The sequence below is a fragment of the Pteropus medius genome, unplaced genomic scaffold (assembly GCF_902729225.1).
Source record: "Pteropus medius unplaced genomic scaffold, Ma_sr-lr_union100, whole genome shotgun sequence".
NCBI classification, from domain to species: Eukaryota; Metazoa; Chordata; class Mammalia; order Chiroptera; family Pteropodidae; genus Pteropus; species Pteropus medius.
The window spans coordinates 52226517-52249597 of NW_024344378.1; the positions used below are offsets into that span (position 1 = coordinate 52226517).

The following is a 23081-nucleotide window of genomic DNA, read 5'->3' on the forward strand; positions in this document are numbered from 1 at the left end:
AGAGTAATATTGGCCTCATGAAATGAGTTGGGAAGTATTGCCTCCTCTTCGATGTTTTGGAAGAGTTTGAGGAGAATAGGTATTAAATCTTCTTTGAATATTTGGTAGAATTCACTGGTGAAGCCATCTGGTCCTGGACTTTTCCTTTTTGGTAGATTTTTGATGATTGTTTCCATTTCCATACTGCTGATCAGTCTATTTAGATTTTCCAGTTCTTCTTGATTCAGTCTAGGAAGGTTGTATTTTTCTATACAACCTGGTTCATTTCTTCTAGGTTATTAAATTTGGTGTTCTATAGTTTTTCATCATATTCTTGTATGATCCTTTGTATTTCTGTGATGTCAGTCATAACTTCCCCTCTTTTATCCCTGATTTTGTTTATTTGTGTCCTTTCTCTTTTTTCTTTAGTGAGTCTAGCCGGGGGGTTGTCAATTTTATTAACCTTCTCAAAGAACCAGCTCTTTGTTGCATTTATGTTTTCTATAATTTTTTGTCGTTGTTGTTTTCAATTTCATTTATTTCTGCTCTAATTTTGATGATTTCTTTCCTTCTTCTGACTTTAAGCTTCATTTGTTCTTCCTTTTGTAGTTTTTTTTGAGATGAAGCGTTGGGATGTTTATTTGGCTTGTTCTTGTTTTTTGAGATAGGCCTGTAATGATATGAACTTTCCTCTTATGACCGCTTTTGCTGTGTCTCAAAAGTTTTGATATGTTATACTAGCGTTATCATTTGTTTCTATATATCTCTTGATCTCTCTTTTGATTTCTTGTCTGACCCAGTTATTCTTCAGTAGCAAGTTATTTAATCTCCATGTATTTGTGTTTCTTCCTGATTTCTTTCTGCAGTTGATCTCTGGTTTCAAGGCACTATGATCAGAGAATATGGTTGGTACGATTTCAACCCTCTTATATTTGTTGAGGCTATCTCTGTGTCCCAGTATATGGTCAATTCTTGAGAATGTTCCACGTGCACTAGAGAAGAATGTATCAGCAGCTGTTTTGGGATGAAAGGCTCTGTAAATGTCAAATATGTCCAGTTGGTCTAATGTGTGATTTAAAGATGCTATTTCCTTATGGATTTTCTGTTTGATTATCTGTACATATCCGACAGTGGGGTATTTAGGTCCCCTACTACAATAGTGTTTTGGTGTGTTTCTCCATTTAGTTCTGTTAGTAATTGCTTGACATATTTCAGGGCTCCCTGATTGGGAACATAGATATTAATAAGTGTTATGTCTTCTTGGTTCATGATTCCCTTTATCATTACAAAGTATCCCTCAGTATCTTTCTTTACCTTTTTGATTTTGAAGTCTATTTCATCCGACATTAGTACGACTACTCCCGCTTTTCTCTGAATGTCATTTGCTTGAAATATCATTTTCCACCCTTTTACTCTAAGTCTATATTTGTCTTTGGAGCTGAGATGTGTCTCCTGGAGGCAGCATATGGTTGGGTTTTGTTTTTTGATCCAGTCTGCAACTCTGTGCCTTTTTATTGGTGAGTTCAGTCCATTTACATTTAGGATGATTATTGAAATATGAGGTCTTCTTATAGTCATTTTGTCTTTTGCTTTCTGGTAGCTTGGTGTTTCCATTGCTTCCTTGTCCTTGTGTTTCTGTTTTCTTTATTTTGGTTGGCTTTTGTGGGTTTCCCCTCTGGCTTCTTGTTTTATGGTATATACAATTGTTCTGAATCTTTGGCATGGGGTTACCATTATCAATATGTAAAGGATAGTTAGATATATACAGTTGTCCATTTTCTTCTGCGTGTGCCTTATCTTAATTGCCCTTTGAGAATTTGGATCTTTGAATCCACCCCCCTTTCAGTCATTGTTATCTCAATTTGTTCCTATGTATGCTGAATGTTCATTACTATCTTGTTATAACAATTCTCTTCTTATTGTTTAAGCTTATAATGCCCTGTTCTTAATAAGGGTTGCACTCCTCTGCTTCGATTTGCCTGATAGTCATTTTACTCCTAATTATTATTATTTTTTTTTTTGTCATTTTGTTTTAGGTAAACTGACACCTTTCAGTATTTCCCATAGTGCAGGCCTCATAGTGGAGAATTCCCTCAATTTTTGTATGTCTAGAAAGGTCTTAATTTCTCCTTCATATGTAAAGGAGAACTTGGCTGGATACATTATTCTTGGCTGGTAGTTCCTTTCATTTAATAGTTTGAATATTCGATTCCATTCCTTTCTGGCTTGTAAGGTTTGTGCTGAGAAGTCCAATGATATTCTAATGGGTTTTACTTTATAGGTTACCGTCTTCTTTTCCCTGGCTGCCCTGAGAATTTTTTCTTTGTTGTTGATTTTTGATAATTTTAATACGCTGTATTTTGGTGAAGGCTTTTTTTGGTTGAGATATTTGGGTGTTCTATTGACTTCTTGAATTCCAAGCTCCACCTCATTCTTTAGCTTTGGGAAATTCTTATCATCTATTTGTCTGAAAATGCTTTCTAATCCTTGTTCCTTTTTCTCACCTTCCATAATGTCTATTATTCTTATGTTTCCTCTCCTGATGGTATCAGCTAGTTTTTGAATTTCTCTTTCATAATTTTTCATTCTTCAGTTTCTTTCTTCTTCCTTCTGATTTATTTCTAGATTTGTCTTCTATATCATTGATCCTTTCCTTTATTTGGTCAACTCTATTTCCCAAGTTTGCCATTTCATTTTTCAACTCTTGTAGTGTGTTCTTCATCTCCAGAAGTTCTATTTGGTTCTTTTCGAGGGGTTCAGTCTCCTTGCTCTGCTTATCTAGTTATCTTTTCAATCCTGAAATTGTTGTAAGATTTTTTTGGATCTCACCGAGATTTTTCAGAAGTACCATCCTGAAGTCTCTGTCACATATTTCTATGTCTGTAAGTTTATTTTCTGGAGATTTTTCTCTTTCTTTCTGAGATGCCTTGTCACCTTGGTTGTTCATGGTGTTTAATGAACTATTTCTCTGCCTGGGCATTAATAGAAGTGTATTCTATTGTTTTTCTAGAAAGAAGATTTATTATATAAAGGTTTCTCGTTAGCACGTTGCAAAGAAGGTGCTTTTCTTTTAGTTTCCAGTAGGTGGCATCTAAGTCTCTTGGATCCCTACTTTATATAAAGTCTTAATAATGCTTTTAAAATTTTCTTGTAGATATTTAATCACGCTCGCTACCCTCAGTTTCAGTCCCTGTCAGTGTCAGCAACAATCTCTGCAGCATTTGCTCAGATTCCCCTGGGGCTTAGCGATGATCAGTCTTGGAGGATATGGGAGGAGGGGCCTTTTAGGTGGGGGGTTGGGGGCTGCAGCTCAGCCTTGGTTTTACAATTGTCACCGGCAAAACTCCATTGTTCCTCTGCTGTCCTGTCCCTCTTCTGTGCTTTCTGCCCTGATGATTGGGCCCTACAGCTTTCCCAGGCAGAGTTATTTGGAGAACTTGCCGCAGGAATTCTCTGCTCCTTCTCCCCTCCCTCTCCTCCTGCAGGGAGCTCCGGTGGCTGTGAGAGGCAACTTCTTTATTACTCCCAGTCCACTGCCCAACACTTGGGGCTCTGACCTGTGGTAGCTCTTATGCTCAGATCCCACATTCAGACGTGCTGGTGTGCAATTTGGGTGTTTTTGTTTGAGTTTTAGATATTCAGCTTATTGTTTCAAGGGGAGAGATCTGGGGACGTCTCTCACTCCGCCGTGTTTCCAAAGATTCTCCAATATTTTATTTTTAATTGCAATCAATTTTGCCAAATTGTCATCTGCAAAGCTACACTAATTTATAGGCCCACATGAAAATGTTCATTTCTTTATACTCTTGCCACACTGAGCTAGTTATTTTACTTTTATTTTCTGCCAATCTGATATATATGTAAAAAGTAGAGATCTTTATATATATGCTGGATACTGAACCTTTACCAGATATATGTTTTGCAAACTCATTCTTTTATTATCCCCAATTTATCAATGAAGCAACTGAGGCACAAAGACATTAGGTAGCCTGCCTGAGCCCATGTGGCTAGAAGGGAGAGAGCTAGTGTCCAAATCTCAACAATTTGGTTTCAAAGTGAACTCTCATCAGCTGTGTCCTCAGAAGAGAAGCCCCGGGAATCAAAAGATTAAGGGCATGTGGCTTTTTAGCCCCACTCATCCCTCTCCTAGTGGAGATAACCTTATCCTGCGGTGCAGGATAAACCAAGTCATGACTGGTTACCAGACTCTCACGAGCTTTACCATGGGCTAGCCTCGCCCAGGAACTGAAAATGGCAAAGTAAAATGGCCAAGTCCCTCTTCCCTCCCCAGGGCAGTGTTAGAGGTCACTACCAATGCTTGTGCTGCTCTCTTCTGATGGACACATTCTTTCTAAAGGGAGCTGAATGCCTTCACTTGGGGTATAGTCTTTCTGGCCTCTAAGGTGAAGTTATGTATCTCACCTCTGACCAAGCTTGCTTTGCTCTTACTGAGCAACTGAGACTAAACTGAAGAACAACTATCTTGTTTTCCTCACTTCCTAGTTCTTATGCTTGGCAGCTCTCTTCACCTGTTTTTCTACCTACTAAGGGCAGTTGTGATGGGCAGGAGTGGTAAGGGACTCATGCTGACAAGGGAGAGGTTCAGCAACCACAGCAGGAGTCTAGTGCAGGGAGAGACAACAGCAGAAATGAAGGCAGGTGAAAGACATCACAAGGAGTATTGTAGATCAGGGGAATGGGATGTGCAAAGGCATGGAGGCCAGAGTGAATACTCACTGGAGCATAATTAGGGTGTGTGTGAACAAACTGCCATAGAGGGTCAGGGTGCAGAAGAAGGGCTGGGCAGGAGGAATCCACCGTGAGTGGGCGGGAGAAGTCTGGAATGGCTTCCAGCTTTTATTTGTTTAGCAGGAAATTAAGGGCCAAATAAATTTACCCCCAAATATGCCTGCTTTTGAAGTGACTTGAAAATCAGGACCATTTCTGAAGATCTAGGGTTTAGGATGGGGCACATCTTCCCCCCGAAGTTTGTGTGCTCATCAGACTTTCAATACTCTTCTAAAGGGAATATGGAAATTCCCACTTACCACTCAAGTTCATTTCTCCACACGTTTAAAAAAAGAAACAGACATAGTTAAAAAGCATTATCTTGGCTTTCAATCATCATCATCATCATCATCATCATCATCATCATCTGACTTATGTTGGATATTTACTATATGCCAGACACTATGCTAAGTGCTTAATTAAATTATCTCATTTAATTCTCCAGCACTCCATGAGTTGGGCCCTTTAATAATGCCAATGTTACAGATGAGGAAACAACTAAGGTTCAGAGGTTAATGGCTGGCCTAAGGTCACATGGCCAGGAAGTGGCACTTGGGTCTGTTTGTCTGGAGCCCACGCCTTGGACCGCCAGGCTGTGCTGCCTAATGCTTTCTAATAAAGGAAGTCTAAATCCCTTGTCCATGGACATTTTGCTCCAAGTCAGTTATAATCTTTTTCTTACCGCTTAGATGAAATGAAGTCTTCAAAGAGCTTTCAAATAATCATTGCTATACAGAAGCATTTACATTCACTCAAGCATATTTTATTGTCTTGATTATCAGCCAAAATTAACTGAGGTTCTAAGCATTTATAGTCCCAAACAAGATACTTTGAAAATTCATGGTAGGTCTTTTAGAGATACCTTTATAATCATATAAGTAACAAAGATCATATATTAATGTTCTTCTCAGTGACAGAATATATTTTCCAGTGAAAACATTCTTTTGAATAATTAGTACTGAATGATGTCATTCTTATGTTTTTATATAGATTATAAATATTTTTTCAAAAGGATGAATAATATCCTATGGGAAAATAAATCAACTTTTTTATGTTTAGAAAGGGAATAAGAAGAATGACTTTTGGGAAACAAATATAAAAGCTGTGATTTCACAACCACGTATTTTCAGAATATGAGAATGAAATGGCTTATAGGAACTAAAAATGTAGCTATGAGAAGATGCTTGTCAGCAAAGAAAAATTAGTGAGTGATTTTCCTGGCAAAATTTAAATTTATGATTTGATTGAAGACAATTCAATGTTTGAGACAATAGTTCCTCTAGGCTGGCTTATAGTTGAGTCATATTGTCTTGTATTAGTAAAGGGAAGGTTCTCAGGGTTTCTCTGCTTTCATGTTTGAGTTCTTTTTGTCAAGAAGAAACTTCTTCTGATGTCTTTCAACAAAAGGCGAGTCCAAATGTCACAGAGGGAAGAAATCTCAGTATATGTTCCCAGAAAGCAGACCTTTGGACGTCATGGTCAGAAATCATGCTGGCACTAGGTGAGGTTTCTTGGGTTTGCCATCCTCTAAAGTCATGGTCAAAAATACCCATTCCAAAGAAATTAGTAAAAAGAAAAAAATTATTCAGTTGCCATTGTCAAAAAGGATGCCCTCCAGGAATAAAATTATATGATCCAAAGATACCATTTTCTGAAAATATCACAGTTGTAAATAAGTTTAGTCAATGTGAAATGGAATAATCAAAAATATCAGAAAAAATACAGGTCATGGATAGGAGTTGTTGGGGCAAAAATTGCTGCACAAGAGGCACTAGAAAAGGAGTGCATATATAATGCCAAGAAGAGAGAAACTGATAAGAAATCATGGCCCCTAATGATGAAACCCATGGCTATTTTCAGCCAGACTGCAATTACCTGTCCCCTCCACCAAAAAGTCACCACTGGGGACATATTCCAGATCTGGGGACATCCTCCAGATCATTTGCCTGAAGAAACTATATCAGTGCAACTACTGAGGAGAGACTGCAAGAATTATCTGCAAGGGAGATAAAGTTTACAGGTGAGGCTGGCTAAGGAAAACTCTTCATGAATAATGGCCCATAGAAAGTAAATTATTGAGAAAAGTTGATGAGGGAAAATTTTCTCAATATCCATTACTAAATCAGTTCATAAAAGCAGTGCTTATGAGACTCCTCAAAAATCAGTTGCTAAATAGATTCCATGAATAAAATTAGCTCAAAATAATTAGCCCAGGAGAGCCCCTTGAAGGCCTGAGATCCTTGGATAAAGCTATTCAAGACAGGCTCTTTAAAAAGCAATGCCTAAAAAATATATAAATATAAATATTTATACAATATATATTTCATTTATATAACTTTATAATTTATGTAGTTTTAATATATAATTTAATAAATATATATATGGCTCATTATATATGAAGTCACTTTAAAAAGGATACTGGGGCACATTTACTCAAGTGACATCAATGGCAACCCATTAGTGGACAAATGAGACTGGGACCCAATTCCCCAAGCAGCTTTTTCAGAGAGATTACCATGTGGAAAAGAGGTTGACCAAGACACGATTCCCCACGAATCTATTCAGGAGCATTTGAGTCAAATTGACAGAGAAATCCAGAGGGAAATTCCCCAAAAATTCTGGTCTGGAAGAAGCATTTTCAGTGCTACATTTAGAACATAATTACTAAGACAATGGCCTTAAAAAGAGAAGCTTCCACCAATAGGATTGGCCAGAACAGAAGATGTTCAGAAAGTTTATATAGAAAAACAATACCTAATGATCAAGATGTTGAGAACAAAACCTCAAGAGGTCAACTCTGAAGGATGGCTTGTTGACTCAATGGCAAATGATAAAACTAAGCAAATCTTGATATCAGGAAGAATTAAACCAATATTTAAGGGCAAGCTCCAGGGCAGAGTTTCTTGGGATTACTCTTCAGGAGTAGCCAGGTTTACCAAAGAGATTCTGCAGGGTAATATTCCTGAGAACATGCCTTCGGGCACATTAATATCTATCTCCAGATCTCTTCAAAACCAAATATCAAAAGAATTATCACTGTCATGGATAAAGCTACTAAATAAACAACCCTAAATAAAAAACAAATGTCACCACAGATAATAGTATATAAGTTGAGTCAATAATGCCATCTGGAGATGAAAAGTTTCAAGTATAAGATTAGTTAGGATAAAAATCTTCCAAGCAATTCTCTAGGAGAGAAACAAGTAATGAATACTTTGAGCCAGGGCAATGCTTTCCAGCAAATGCTGTCAGAAAATCTATGGCAAGGATCCAACTTAATAAAATTCCCTGGCAAACACTATTCAAAGGAAAATCTTTTGAGAAAGATAGCCAAGACAAAGTATCTTAGGAATCAGGAGCAGTTTGAAGCAAGGCAGAGCTGACACCGAGCTCACAATGCCATTGCCTGTAGCCCCTCAGGAGGAAGTGTTCTGTTTTCTCTCCTACAGAAATTACCTCTCCTGAGGTAAATTCCATTATTTCAGTTAATCTCTTTTCAGTAAAAAACAGATAACCAAGGTAGAATAAATCCAGTCCAAGTATTCTCACAGATGTCATCATGTGGTGTATGTAGTCACTGTGACCCAAGCTAATGCTTTTCAAGGTCTTTCTTCAGAATTCTATGACCCATTTCTAGATAGCATAGCCATGGTGGCATAAAAATGCTTTCTACTTTTAAGTTTAATTTGCTTATCTTTAGCGCTTCGAAAATTCAGCAGTCCCCTTTTATCCTTGGGGGATATGTTTCGAGATCCGCAGTGGATGCTTGAAGCCACTGATTGTATCGAAACCTATATATACTATGTGTTTTCCTACACATGCATCCCTATGATAAAGTTTAATTTATACATTAGATACAGTGAGAGATTAACAACAATAACTAATAATAAAATAGAACAATTATAATAATATAATGTAATAAAAGTTATGTAAATGGATTTATGGCTATTATTAAGTAAAATAAGAGTTACTTGAACACAAGCACAGTCAAGCTGATAACTGAGATGGCTGGCAGGCAGCATATGCAGTGTGGACATGCTGGACGAAGGGATGATTCATGTCCGGGCCAAGACAGAGCAGAGCAAGATGGCAAGAGATTTCATCACACCACTCAGAATGGCATGCAGTTTAAAACTTATGACTTGTTTATTTCTGCAATTTTCCATTTAATATTTTCGAACTGCAGTTGACTATAAGTAACCAAAACTGCAAAAAGTGAAACCGTGGATAAGGGGAGAATACTATAATCTTTTCAAAATTTTTCTCAAGAGATAACTCCAAACTAAAATTAACAAAGGTGATATACCTCAGCAAACAAAAATGGAAGTCACAGCATCAAAGAATGAGAAGAATGAAGTGAATCAGGATGAAGTTACCCAAGGAATGATTCCCAAAGACCTTCCTAAAAGTGAAGTTTCCAAAGTGTTTCCACCTTCAGAGGCAACTTGGCAGCTGAGAGGGGATGGTTAACAAATTTCCTCTCCAAGAAATGTGGACGTTAAGCTGGTGAACAGACACCATTGAGAGGAAATAAAAGAATCCAGCCACACTTGACAAGGAAGTTTCATTACAAGAGACAAGTTCCCCAGAGGCAATTCAGTTAATCGAAATTGAATTGCTCCTGATATCCCCCAATCTGTGTTAAATTCCTTCTTGAAAGTGGTTATTTTATAGGTAACTATAGCTTTTCCACTACGATTAAGTGATAGTCCTTAGACATGAATAATGATGGTGAAATTATCTAAGAAGATAGTTCTCGAGAGATTATCAACCGAAAATATAACAAAATATCAAAAAATGCATCAAATAATTCAGAAACTCCAGGAAAAAAAAAGCAAATGGCTATATGGGGTATCTAATGGATAAATGAGAGGATTGTGTCTGCTTTGCTCTATAAATGATGGAGACGAAACAAAAATAAAGAATAGATAAAAATTGTTTCTACTTGATTTTTCTCTCAAGTGAATTGTTACTTCATTGTAAAGCAAGTACATAACAGAAGGATTAAGAGCAAGAATTTTGGCTTCAACAAGGTCTAGGTACAGATCCAAGTCCTGGCACCTACTAGTTACTATTTGTATGGCCATGATCAAGTTACCTAACCTCTCTGTGCCTGCCTTCCCTAAAATCAGGATACTAATAAGCTTTACTACGTAAAGTTGGCTTAGGGTTTTTATGAGGCAATATATGTCAGTGCTCAATAAACATTTGCTATTTGCCATGTTTCCCCAGCTCAACACTGACCTCTGAAAACCATTACATTAAGAGTGGTTACCCATATGTTGGTGGTCTTATTTTGCTTATTAGTTCAGATTGTTCCCTGGATTATTTTTGTTATCCTTAGTGGGCATGTCATGTGAGCTCACGTAGGATACCATGTAGTGCTTCTCTCACTCAGTGAATTTGCTCCTCAGGCCTCTACTGTATGAGGAGTAGTTTGGAGGTGTCTGCCACCAGGCAGTCACTGCTCTCTCCCACCTCCATGGCTGCTGCTGCAGCAGCACTGCTCACCCTCCAAGAGGCACCAAATTCCCCAGAGGCAGAGCAGTGAGGCTACAGGACATTCTGGTCAAAGTGGAGAAAAGAACCTCTTGCCATTCTGTGTCACCTATTTTCACCTGGCCATGAAAGCACAGATCATTGTTGCCCTCTGTCTCAAAGAATTATCTTGAAATAATTGAAAAAGCTCTTCCAACTTCCATTTGCAGTCCTTCTGCTCTCACAAAGGACATAAGACACAAGAAAAAGCTTTTTAACTTATTAAGATGTATAAAGATGTATACACAAAGTTGGTCATCAAAATATGTTTACAATAATGAAAAATCCAAAGCAATCTGAATGTCCACAAATAGGCGTAATGTGGTACGGCTAAATAATCATAAGATTTTAGTATATATATATGTGTATGAGTGAGTGAGTGAGTGAATGAGTGTGTGTGTGTGTGTGTGTGAGAGAGAGAGAGAGAGAGAGAGAGAGAGAGAGAGAGAGAGAGAGAGAGAGAGAGAGAGAGATAGAAAAGAGGAGAGGAGAGGAGAGGAGAGAGAAAGGAGAGTGGGGTTTGGAAGGATGCAATGAAAAGTGTTGGGTTCTTTTACCTTATTCTAAAACTACTTTTCTAGACTCAGAATCTACATGACTAAAAAGAAAGCTTCTGTTTCTTTTAGTATTTCTTCCTCCTGCCTAAGCAGTGCCCTTCCGGTAACCAAGGAAAAGGCAGGACTGGAAGTTGCTGGGCCACACCTTGACTACCCACCCCCCCCGGGGGGAGGGGCAGTATCAAAGACAAAGGGCAGAGGTACAATGGAGGAGCTCCAAGTTCAATGAACGGTTCCCAGCCTTGCCTGCCCACCCTCCCCTCTGAGTGTTTGGCTTTACATAACTGGAAGAATGGACTCCAGAATCTTGTGATAGTCTATTCCAACTCCCAATCTGTTTAGCGTCTAACCTTTTCTTAAAGATATGAATATTTCCTGAACAACTTCACAGATAAAAAGCAAAAACACACAAACATAGACTGATAACAATTTTGAGAGCGTGTTACAAAAAGAGTACTTTGATTTGCTATTTAATTTTTGCATATTTCAAATAGATAGAACAAGAGGCATTACTTGAATTCATCATGGAGATATTCCACTACGACTATTATGTAGCCGTTAAAAGCAATAATGTAGAAATATATGTGATGTTATAGCAAATATATTATCTTAGGGGGTGTGTGTGTGTGTGCGTGCATGAGCTTGTGTCTATGCATAGACAAGTACATAGAAAGATGGTCATTTGAGTGATAGTATTACTGCTGAAATTTTATTTCATTATACTTCTCTGTATCACTTAAACTTCTTTATAATGATCATGACCGCTTCATCAAATTAAAAAGAAATGGTTATTTTTACCATTGGGGAAATAAATTTTTTTTAAGTAAAATTTATCCATATGAATCTGAGCAGTTCAATTTCTTTACTTTAAAAAGTATGAAATGTGCATTTGCCGCTTTAGCTTTCACCGTGACAGGATGCTTAATTCCCCAGTCTGTGTTTCACAGGTTTTTCTACACTAACCTCCAGAATGGGACAATAATTCTGGTTACATTCGCCATTAATCCTTCCTCCAGAAGGAAAACTAACCTCTCTGGTTTTTGACATTATTAGGTGCCTGCTAGTCTTGGGGTCACATTTCTTTGCTGGGCAGACTAAACGTATTAAATGTGTCACACTGTTTTTTCCCCATTGTCTCTTGAATGCGTCGATATGTGTCAGAGCTCAGCAGGTCTTCATGTTCTCAGTTTCAGCTTCTCCACTTGCAATTTGGTGGGAAAGTCAGGCTCCTGGTAGAAAATGGGAGACAAGACCACATTCAGTTTAGCTGATTATCTCTCTCTCTGAATATATTTTTAAATAATTACTCCACTGAAATACAAGCAGAACCCACTGAAACTGCTCTCTTGTCATAACTCCACCCTTCAGATTATAATTATTATAATGGCCTTTGCAATTTCTGATATCCGTTGCTCACAGCTAGTCTTATGATGACTAATAAAATCATCATTAGCTAAATGCTTCTAACTCTTTCCTATCAGGCCTGGTCCTTCAGGTTCTCATACTTCAGAAATCAGTCTCTGGTTATTCTACCCATGAAAATCCACTTCCACCTTCCACTACCCCTGCGACACATGAGTTAATTTACCTAAAGCACGTAGAGTAGTGTGCCTGGGACATAGGAAATCCTCAGTAACGTCAGTTGCTGTTGTGATTATTGTTGTTGTTGTGTTTAAACCTGCATTTGTGATACTGCCATGGGTTTCCCCCAGTTTCTCAACACTTGCACCATTTTCTCTCTATATTAACGAGGGCCCCAGACTGTGTTTCCTCTCACAGCCATGTGGTGACACCAGCACTTCACAAACGTTCATCTGAAAAGGCCGGTTGTTAATTTCAGGAGGCCTTTCAGCAGGGATTCTGATCGGGACCACATTTCTGCTTATACAAAGGACCAAGCCTAGACAGAAGGATTTTTCCACAGATTACAGAAAAGTTTCCTTTTTGTGTTTGTTTATATGACGATTTACTTGGCACTCAATTTTGTGTAAAATACCCCTATTTCAGCCTTCATGTTTCTCATTAATTATGCTAAGAAGATATAAATAGACCAAGGGACAACTTGAAAATAATAATGGTTACTTTTTGAGCAACTACTAGGTGCAGGCACTGTCCTACATGAGACAAAGTCCCTGCCCTCCTAGAGCTTACAGAGCAAGCTGAGGCCAACTACGAAGATGAAGCTAGAGGAAGAACAGTGGCACTGTGCAGATCATCTTGTATAGTCTAGGAGCTTATAAATGTCTGGACCAATGGTAGCCCCCAAACAGGCTGCCAACATCATGATGCTGGGCCAGGTCTTCTGAAGGAAGCCAGCTGTCCTCAAGCTTGCATGACTGATTTCAAATATGGAAATTTTGCAAATGCAATGATGTGTTAATGTATGTGCATTTCACTTGGTCATCCATGCATCTATCTGTTCATGTGGAGATGAATTTAAACCCTCGCTCTACCTTTTCTTTGCTCTATGACCTTGGCCAAGCCACTTATCCTCATCTTTAAGAGAAGGATAGTAATACTTTCTTTATAGAACTTAAGTGAGGATTACCTGAGATAACGTATATAAAGCCTCAGCACTGGGCCAGACAAATCATGAGCATATGGTAATTGGTATTTATTATCTTCACTATTATAACAATTAAGTTAACACAAAACCATTGTTCAGCTCTGAACACCATAGAGAAATTGGTCCCACATAATCCTTGTCCTAAAGGAGCTTCTAATCCAATAAAGGAGCAAATTGTACACCAAGTAATAATCACATGAGGCTGACTGAAATTGTGGCCTGAAAGAGGAACTACAAGTCCTAAGAGAATCCAAGGCAGAAGTTTCTGTGAATGCAGGAAAAAATTAGCCTAGACCTTTGGATCTAAACATAGGTTGGGGATAAGGTGACAGAGATCAGGCGCATGGATCCAAGATGGTACAGAGGGACGCCAATCCCACTCTACAGGCTTCCATTGACTGGGTAAATCAGAACACAACATGCAGCCTGCTGGAAAGGCCTATGAAATACCCTCAAGAAAGCCTTCTTCTTCTCCAAGGCTTGCAGTAGCTGACAAACTAGGTCACAAAAGTAACTCTCTGAGGTCTAGCAGACTTCTTATGAAGAAAGGAACTGTGAGATCTGCTAGAGAACTTTCCAACATACACGTAGAAAGACTAAGCACCGATCTCATGTCCTGGAGCCTCCCGCATTTCATGGCCACCCCTGAGGACACATTAAGCAGACCCATCTGTACCATGGTTTCCTTGTGCCTACATTATAGCCCAGAACTACACAAATCAATCTCTAGTACAAATATTTTCCTGCCGGAGGTATCAATGAAGTCTTAAAATTGAGGAGTGGTGGTGGCACCAAACAAGGCCTTGGTAGGATTTGAGGAAGATGCTCTAGGAAGAGAGAATAAAGTAGGACAGAGGCAGAGGGTGAAATGCATAGACCATGTCTAAATCTGGCAAATTAGCTTATTTTGCTGGAGCAGAGGGCATCCGTGCCAATGACAAAAGCTCCAGTTTTCAAGGGCTCAGAGAATACTTACTTACATTGTACCAGGTTCTTAGCTGACGTCTGGAATGCATTATCTCATCAAACCTTCACATATTAGACATTGTTATCTCCATAGGCTGATAACAATGAGTAGAGTGACTATCTAAGGTTACAGAGATAAAGCCTGTTAAAACTGGAATTCAACCTTGACCCCAAGTCCAACCTTAAGTCATTACGCAATGTTAGCTTCCATTGAGATGTGATTGGAAAAGTACATTAGGGTAGGGTCAGAGAGGGCCTTGAACACCTAGCAAAGAGTATTGCATTCAGTGACACTAAAGTTCTGTAACGAGAACATTTTAGAGGCCTCCAAGCTTATAGTGGGGTTTCCTTAAGCCTGAGCAGACACAAGCATGCAGACGCAAGCCAATAAACAACCAAACTTGGAGGCCAGAAAATCTCTGATTTGAGATAAGGTAAAGTCTGCTAAGAGCGTGACTGCAAATATAGGGCACGGGGAAAGTCTTACCAAGTGCTAGGCGTGCTCACTCTGACATTCTTTGACAACACACTGGGCTTCTGTTATGTTCAGGACCCCAAGGGACACTTGGCATGTTTCTATAGTTCCATATATTTGTGCCCAGTAAAAATGAGCGACCCAGGAGGCTGCTGAGGGTATGAGAATGAGGAGAGTGAGACTGACGAGATGTAGTGCCTCACTGGGCCTCTCCCCACTGTCCTGGCTTTGCTTGGGAGCATCACAGGCCCTTGGGCTCCTCCTTTCCCAGATGGAGGAGGAGGAGGGGAAACTCACCAGAACTGCTGGAGAAGCAGGCTGCCAGAGCACAAAAAACATCCAGCTGCGAGTCAGGTCACCTTGAAGAAATGGGAGATGACTTTGGACAAATCTCTGTGCCATTTATAAAATAGGACAGACAAGGTGATCCTGAAGAGCCTTCAGAGTTTTGTCTTGTTGTTTTAATTTTTACTGTGGTAAAAATTCATAACATAAAATTTACCATCTTAACCATTTTTAAGTGTACAGCTCAGTAGCAGTAAATTTATTTACATTGTGTGCAGCGGATCTCTAGAACTCTTTTCATCTTGCAAAACTAAAACTCCATACCCATTAAATAATAACTCCCCATGTCCACCCCTCGCCTCCTGGTAACCACCATTCTACTTTCTATTTCTATGAGTTTGACTACTTTAGACACATCTAAGTGAAATCACACAATATTTTTCTTTTTGTGATTAGCTTCTTTCATTTAGCATAATGTCTTCAAGTTTCATCCATGTTGTAGCATATAACAGGATTTCCTTCCTTTTAAAGGCTGAGTAATATTCCATTGTATGTATATACCACGTATTTTTTATCCAGTCACCAGTTTTTGGACACTTTAAGTTGCTTCCACCTCTTAGTTATTGTGAATAACTATGAGCGTGCATGGGCAAATATCTTTTCGAGACACTGCTTGACTCTTGGGTTTAAGATGCAATCAGTTCAGTTGTATGTTTCATTACTACTTTATTTAAAAACAAATAAACAAACAAACAAATGCGTAGCCTCTCAAAGAGTGAACAACTTGAAATGAACACTTCAGGTGCTACAAAGTGACATTTATTTTGGGAAGTTTGTCAAAGCTAAGGTTTTGGCACTTAACAAAATCCTAAAGCTGAACTGCCAGAAGGAGCTAAAACAGTCCTAAGTTTGGGCCTTGTAGAGACAGTCCTGGATTCTGTAGAGTAATTATGAACTTCAGTCACAACATTATCTAGGAATTTCTTTCAGCAGAGATAATGGGTGTGTATAACTACAAATCATTTGCTGAGAGAGCCATGCATTGACTTGTTGGAAAATATGGAGACTACATGCCAGGTGTGCAGAAAAACATCCTTCAAATTCAGTTGTATATACAGTACCCCCAGGGAAAAACATTTAGAATCCATAGATTTTCCTTTGGAAGAAAGGGTTGCTTTATTCTCCTGAGTAGCATGATTGAACAGTCTGGCTGAGGATCAGGCTCGTGGACATGTTCTGAATATTGGAACCTGCCTTCCTAGCATGATGACTCAGTGGGGTGGTGGGTGTTTGTTAGATGATTAATTTTTTAGTATAGGTGTGCCTGCTGGTTGGGGTACAGAAATAACTGAAATCACTAATCATAGAATCCTCCTCAAAGAAAACTATATTGAAACTCTGGCTGATCCTTGGAAACTTTTCTCTCTGGGTTCATTTCCACAATGAGAATTTCTATCTCAGAGTGGTGTGAGAAGAGCCAAGCCATTCTTCTTAATAACAATCACCAAGCCCTTGTCTGGGAGTGTGGATATGATGGACACAGTCTTTATCATCGAAGTCCTAATCCAGTGGGGGAGGCAGAAAAGAGGTAGTACATGTGATAATAGAAGTAGGAACTAACTCTGGGAGCCCAGAGAGGGGAACTAACTCAGGCAGAGTGTGAGTTAAAGCCTTACACAGATGATATTTGACCTTGGCATGAGGAGGATAAGGAGGAGTTTTACAATTAAAAAAAGCACAGTGAAGGTAAGTCTAGGCTGAGGGAACAGCATGTGTGCCAAGTTATCTTGCTGTTTGGAAATGTGTAAGAATGGCAGTGTGGCTGAGTAATAGAGGGCATGTGAGGTTAGCTTTGTGAAGTCCTCTTAGAGAAGTGTGAGTACTTCAGAACAGGGCCACAGTACCCACAGGGACCCCTTCCAGGAGCCCTGGGCAAAGCCAATACCATTCCTGGCCTCCTTCAGTGCCCACAGTGTCTGACTAAAGAGAAGCCACAGCTTTCACTAGTGGCCTGAGTGCCCAGAATCAAGGATGGAGAATGGGTACTTCTTCTTGGGTGGCACAGGGGCCACTTTCATGGCAACTTTGAATGGGGAGATGCTCAATTACCAAAGAGAGGACTTTGACAGCTTTGAGCTAATGTGTCCTCCGATGAGACTGAGGTGAGTATGAAGAATGCCCACCTCTCAGCTCCTTCTAGTAGCCAAGCCCCTCCAGCCACTGACTTGAAGCTCATCAACACCCCTGGGATGCAGAAACAGCATCCACTGGCTCCAACCAGGTTCCTGGGTGTCCTGACAGTGTGCCAGTGAGGGGAAGTAACTAATACTTTGAGATATTAGCAAAAGAACATACAGCAAGATGACTAGAGGCAGAGAGGAACCTTTTGTCTTCTCTCAGAGGGACTAGCTTGGTGGCAACATGTTATTGTCTAATGCAGGTGTTCTGTGGTTTTGGAGTCAATGATTTTTATTGTCCCAACCAAGGCTCTTCTGTCTGTGACACATGCTATACCAGATAGGACACTAGGAAAACAGACAAAAATGTAGATGGTGTTAGGCAAACCTAGATTCTCTCTGAGATTCTCTTCTAAATATTTTTAGAATGAAACAGATTCTCATTCGTTAGAAGAGCCTCTAATGAATGGAGCATCCTGTCTCTCTAAACATAGTTCTCTCTGGGAGCTCTGAGTGTCTCTCTAGCTTCAATAAAAGTGTAGATAACTTTTTAAAATAATAATTAATAATTAAATGAAAGAGCTGGAAAGAACTAGAGATCTCTCAGAGTGGGGGTTGGGAGTGCCCAAGATACGGAGTGTGAAGACACTTATTTTTTCTAACATTGTAGCTATTTTCCTTTTAATTACATTGCTTTAAAAATGCCAACAGGAGTCTACACATGGAAAAGTCCCCCTCTCATCTTTTACCCCTGTACTTACCCCTCCCCAAAAGGTAACCATTGTTATCAATTTGCAGGGTTTCCTTCTAGACTTTGTTCTATGCAGGTACAATGTCAGCATGTGGATATGGACCTGAACACAGGACCAGAACTGGGATAGACACAGGGACAGAGAAACCATCTGATGTTCCTGTTCATCAGAAACAGGGAACCTGAAGAGTTCAGCTCTTGGGAATAGAGAGTGAGGAGTGAAAGTTTTCTGTTTTCTGCAGGCTAAGCAAAGTTACACTGGAGCCTCCCTTGAGAAGAAACAAGCCAATGTGTTTGTGGTGGCAGTAGATGAAGAAAGCCAGTCCTATGGGGATACTGAGATTTCTAAAACTAACAAAAGAGATGGCATTAGGGGTGCCCACCATGATAGAGGGCCTGAGCCCTCTCTGTCCCTGATTGCTGCGGGATTTTATGCAGCAATATGCACTAAAGCATTGAGAGTGGCTTCAGGGTCTATTAGCAAGTGTTAGTGGAGCAAACCAAAGGGGGCAATTAACAATACCAAATATTGGTGAGAAGGTGGAGCAACTGGAACTCTTAGATGTTGCTGGTGGGAATGAAAATGACAGTCATTTTGGAAAACAGTGTGAGAGTGTCTTACAAAGTTAAACATACAATTACTATATGACCATTCATAGACTATGATCCAAGAGAAATAACAACATACATCCAAAGGTTATATACAAATGTTCCTAGCAGCTTTATTCATAACTGCTCCCCCCCCCAAAAATCTAGGAACAATCCAAATATATCCATCAACTGGTGAATGGATAAACAAATTTTGGCATATCTATACAATGAAATCCTTCCCAGCAATTAAAAAGAATGAACTACTGATGCATACAGCAACATGAATGAACCTCAAAAGCATTATTCGAAATGAAAGATGCCAGACACAAAATACTACATACTGTATGATTCCATTAATATGAAGTATATTACAAAAAGCAAAACTATGGTGCTAGAAAGCAGATTAACGGTTACCTGAGGCTAGGGGAAGGGGATTGACAACAAAGGGGCATGAGTGAATTATTAGGGGTAACAGAAATGCTTTGTACCAAGGGTTCCCCAATCCCCGGGCCATGCACTGGTACCTGTCCATGGCCTGTTAGGAACTGGGCCGCACAGTAGGAGGTACATAGTGGGCAAGTGAGTGAAGTTTCATCTGTATTTGCAGCTGCTCCCCAGCGCTAGCATCACTGCCTCAGCTCCACCTTAGATCATCAGGCATTATATTCTCATAGGAGCACTGGTCCCTGGTGCCAAAAAGGTTGAGGACTGCTGCTCTATATGATCATTGTGGTGGTGGTAGTACATGAATGGATACATTTGTCATGACACATCAAATTAAACACTTAAAGTTGATAAATTTTGCCTTAACTAAAACTTAATTAAAAATAATACTTTAATACTAAAGCTGACAATTGTCTTTTTTAATTAAAGCAAAAAAAGTGAGAAGAAAATTGATATTAGGACTGAGGAATGGGATATAACTATAAATAAAACAGAGTTTTTAGAAAATCATGAGGGAACAACTTTAAATACACCTTAAAACTTAGGTGAAATAGACAATATTTTTTCAAAATTATAACTTAATAAACTGAACCAATAGAAAAGTTCTTAACTGGAAGTTCATAACCCAGATGTTCCCAAATCTGCCAAAGACAGTGAAGAGTTTGAGGGATAACAGTTCTTAAGACCACCCTCATGTCTGACACCAAATGAAGTTTGGGGTCCTCAAGACCACACTTAGATTTGATCATTCATTGGAGGAACTCGTAGAACTCACTGGAAGCTATCATGCTTGTGGCTATAGTTTATTATAAGGAAAAGATACAGATTAAAATTAGCCAAGAGAAGAAGTACATAGGGCAGAGTCCAATAATGTCCCAAACAAAGACCTTCCAGTTGTTCTCTAACTGTGGAATCATGAACATGTTACTTTTTCAGGAGCCAAGTGTGACAGGACACAGAGTATGGCTACCATGGTAGCTCACCTGGGCCTTGGTTTCCAGAGTCTTTATTGGGATTCAATCAAGCAAACCTCGTTGGTTGCCTATATGGACAATCTCAGGCTTCCCACCCTAAATCACATTGTTGGTGTGGTTCAAAGTTCTCATCCTAAATCACATTATTACTGGCTGGCTATACTAATATCATATTAAGTTTAATCACAATGACTTTATAGTATATTTTGATATTTGGTAAGGCAAATTTTGCCTCTTTGTTCTTTTATGTAACTTTTATAACTACTCTCAGATATTTGTATTTCCTTATAAAACTTGAATTCTATATTAGTCAAATTACATTTAGTTACAAGTGTGCACTGTTTATACTCCATGAGTTGAGTTTAATTGCTGTATAAAAATCTTCTCGAAGATTACATTATATTTTGGCACTAAAATGAACAAGTTATTGTAAATGCAGAAATTCATGGAAACAACAATGGAACATAAATTTGATATTAGTAAAGGAAATTTTATCATCAGAAGAATGATTTCATTTCCTTTTTTTCTTGCAAAGCAACAATTGAGCTTTATAGAATGAAGAGAGAAAGCTATCCCCCTACCCCCACCTTGTCTATTATGTTTTGCTAAGATACATGCAAACGGATTGTAATGCAATGAAAACTTTGCCAATTTCTTGAAATAGATGAAAGAAATTCCAAAGCAATGAGAGGTTGGTGTCATTAATTCACACGTTTTGAAGGACTATCATTAAGATGTCAAACAACTATTTACCAAAACTTTCTGCTCACTTTGAGCAGAAGACAACAGTGGAGCACTCGTTAAGAAATGTCGTATCACCAGTGCTCCTAATAGCCAAGTAATAACATTATATGACAAAATCCAGACAACAGTGACTCAATCCAAAAAAGATAGAGAAGAGTTGTGACTTTGGATGTGAAGATGTCTTAGGAACACCTTAACACATTTATTTCACTTTCTTTTTCCTTTTAAGTGTGTACACAGTCGTGTATGAAATGGGAACTAACTCAGACTTCAACCAATCAGAGTGCATCAGTACTTTGGCCTCAGTGACCAATCAGAGTGAGCCTCTGGGCTTTGTTCACTTGTCGATCTAACTGTCCTCCTCCCCTTGTTGGATCTGAGAAGCCATACTATGACCAAGAGGAACCAGCCTTAACAAGAAGCAAACACATGGATAACCAAAGCAGAGAAGCAAAAGAACCAGGATCATCGATGACATATTGAACTGCATGATCACCTCAAGGCAGTTTGAGTTGAGTTTTCTGCTACTTGCCAAGCCAAAGCTTTTTAATTGAATGAAGGCCCAGTAAATGTTAACGAATACAAGAAATGATAGGAGTGAGGACACTAGGGTAAGCCCTACTTCCCCAACCTGGAGCCAGAATGTGATCTCACCATCCAGCCCCCAGTCAGTCATTGATTCATCTCATGAACCATTGGTTGTGTCTATTGAGGACTCCAGAAAGGACACCCTAAAGGTTTTGCTGTGAGGCACATCGGAGAAGCAGAGCACCTTTATATACTTTTTAAAAGCAGGAAAACATGGAATTCTGGGATATCGGCAAATAGGAAGTTATTTGGAGCTGATCAGTGCACATCTATTTTTGTGGTTCATACACATTTTTAGATTTTTTTTTAATTCATCCTTCAACTTCCATTTTTAGATCTTGATTTGACTTTCAACTCATCCACAGAATGGGAATCTAAGCCTGAGGCAATGAAGTCAAGCACTATTTTTACTTTATTTTCACTTTGATGCTAGCTGCTTCCCAAACTGTTCCCACTGAGCCCAGATACCGCAGGACCATCAGCTTAAAAAATCATGTTATGCTGCTGGCATGGATCACTGCCGAATGAATAAATGAAGCTAGCTGAATCTAACAGTGGCTGTAATGTTGAAAGAATCCCAAGTCCCATATATACCACCTGCTAGCAATGTTTCAGCTTGTCCTAAGGGGTTTGTGAAGGAGAGGAGTTTCTCAGACCCTGGGAACATATCTAAGTTATCTAAGTTGTCATAAAGCTCCCAGTCAACCTTAATTTCACCCCCCTTAAATTCAAAATCTAGGTTATCCTATGGTCTTTACAACACTAGAATTACTTTTCTCTTTAAAATTTGGCAGATTGGTGGTTTTCTTTTTAATTCTCTAGCTTCACAAGTAAGTGTTCCTGTGCCTACTTGCCCATAACATATTCTTCTGGTCTGATGACTGCTTTTTAATGAGTTCAGCCTGTGCCTTCTCAGACAAATTGGGAGTATGAGGAGTGTGTTAATTAGCTATCAAATATAGCCTGGGTTTTGAAGTCCAGAACTTTGGCATGTTACAGAAGTATAAATACAATCATAGCTTTTTGCTTTTGGTAATTATATCACAACTGAAATCTCAGGGAGACTCCCACTCCAGGATTCTGCTACCCTTGACCCCTGAATGGTTCTGTCATTAACAGTCAGTCTCTGGGGAACCATACCCAAAGGAAATGACTTCCTGTTTTGTTCTAAGTGGCCATTCTTCCCTGCAACCTTCCCCACTGTTTGCCAAACATCCTATTTCAGGATGGAGAGAATGAGCCTTCAACTCTTCCCTTTCACAGGATAAAGAGAAATTAGGCAGGAATGAGAAAGTCGCTCTGGGGGGTAAATTGCCTTTTTATGATCATTTTGTACCAATTATACCAAACACATTGGGGCCTTCAAATCAAATACCTAGTCCTGCGGAAAGCCTGCATGATCACTCAAGCTTATTCCTCTCACCCCCAATCTAGAAGAAACACCCTCTCTTTCACACTTCCCAAGTTTGTCTCAGTGCTGGCCTTGGGCCAGGCTTTGGAGTCCCAAACGTGAAGCAAAAAATCTCAGTCTTGTCTTAAGGAGAGATCTCTTGAGGAGACTCTATAGGTCCATAAGTTTACAAGGAACCTGGAGTCTTTGTGGGAGATCAGGGAGGCAAATCGGGTAAGTTTTTAGATTTCTATACCAGTAGGTGGTT

At 39.2% G+C, this 23081-nt stretch overlaps 1 protein-coding gene across 2 annotated transcripts in view; it reads left to right on the plus strand.

Annotated features, from left to right (window-relative positions):
* DYDC2 (DPY30 domain containing 2) overlaps window positions 1–21687 on the plus strand; it is a 40287-nt gene extending 18600 nt beyond the window's left edge. For both annotated transcript variants that reach the window (XM_039872238.1, XM_039872237.1), the window contains exon 5: window positions 21065–21687. In XM_039872238.1, the coding sequence (XP_039728172.1) occupies window positions 21065–21144 (80 nt within the window). In that variant the 3' untranslated portion in view covers window positions 21145–21687. The remainder of the gene's footprint in view (window positions 1–21064) is intronic.
* Window positions 21688–23081: the final 1394 nt, after the last annotated feature.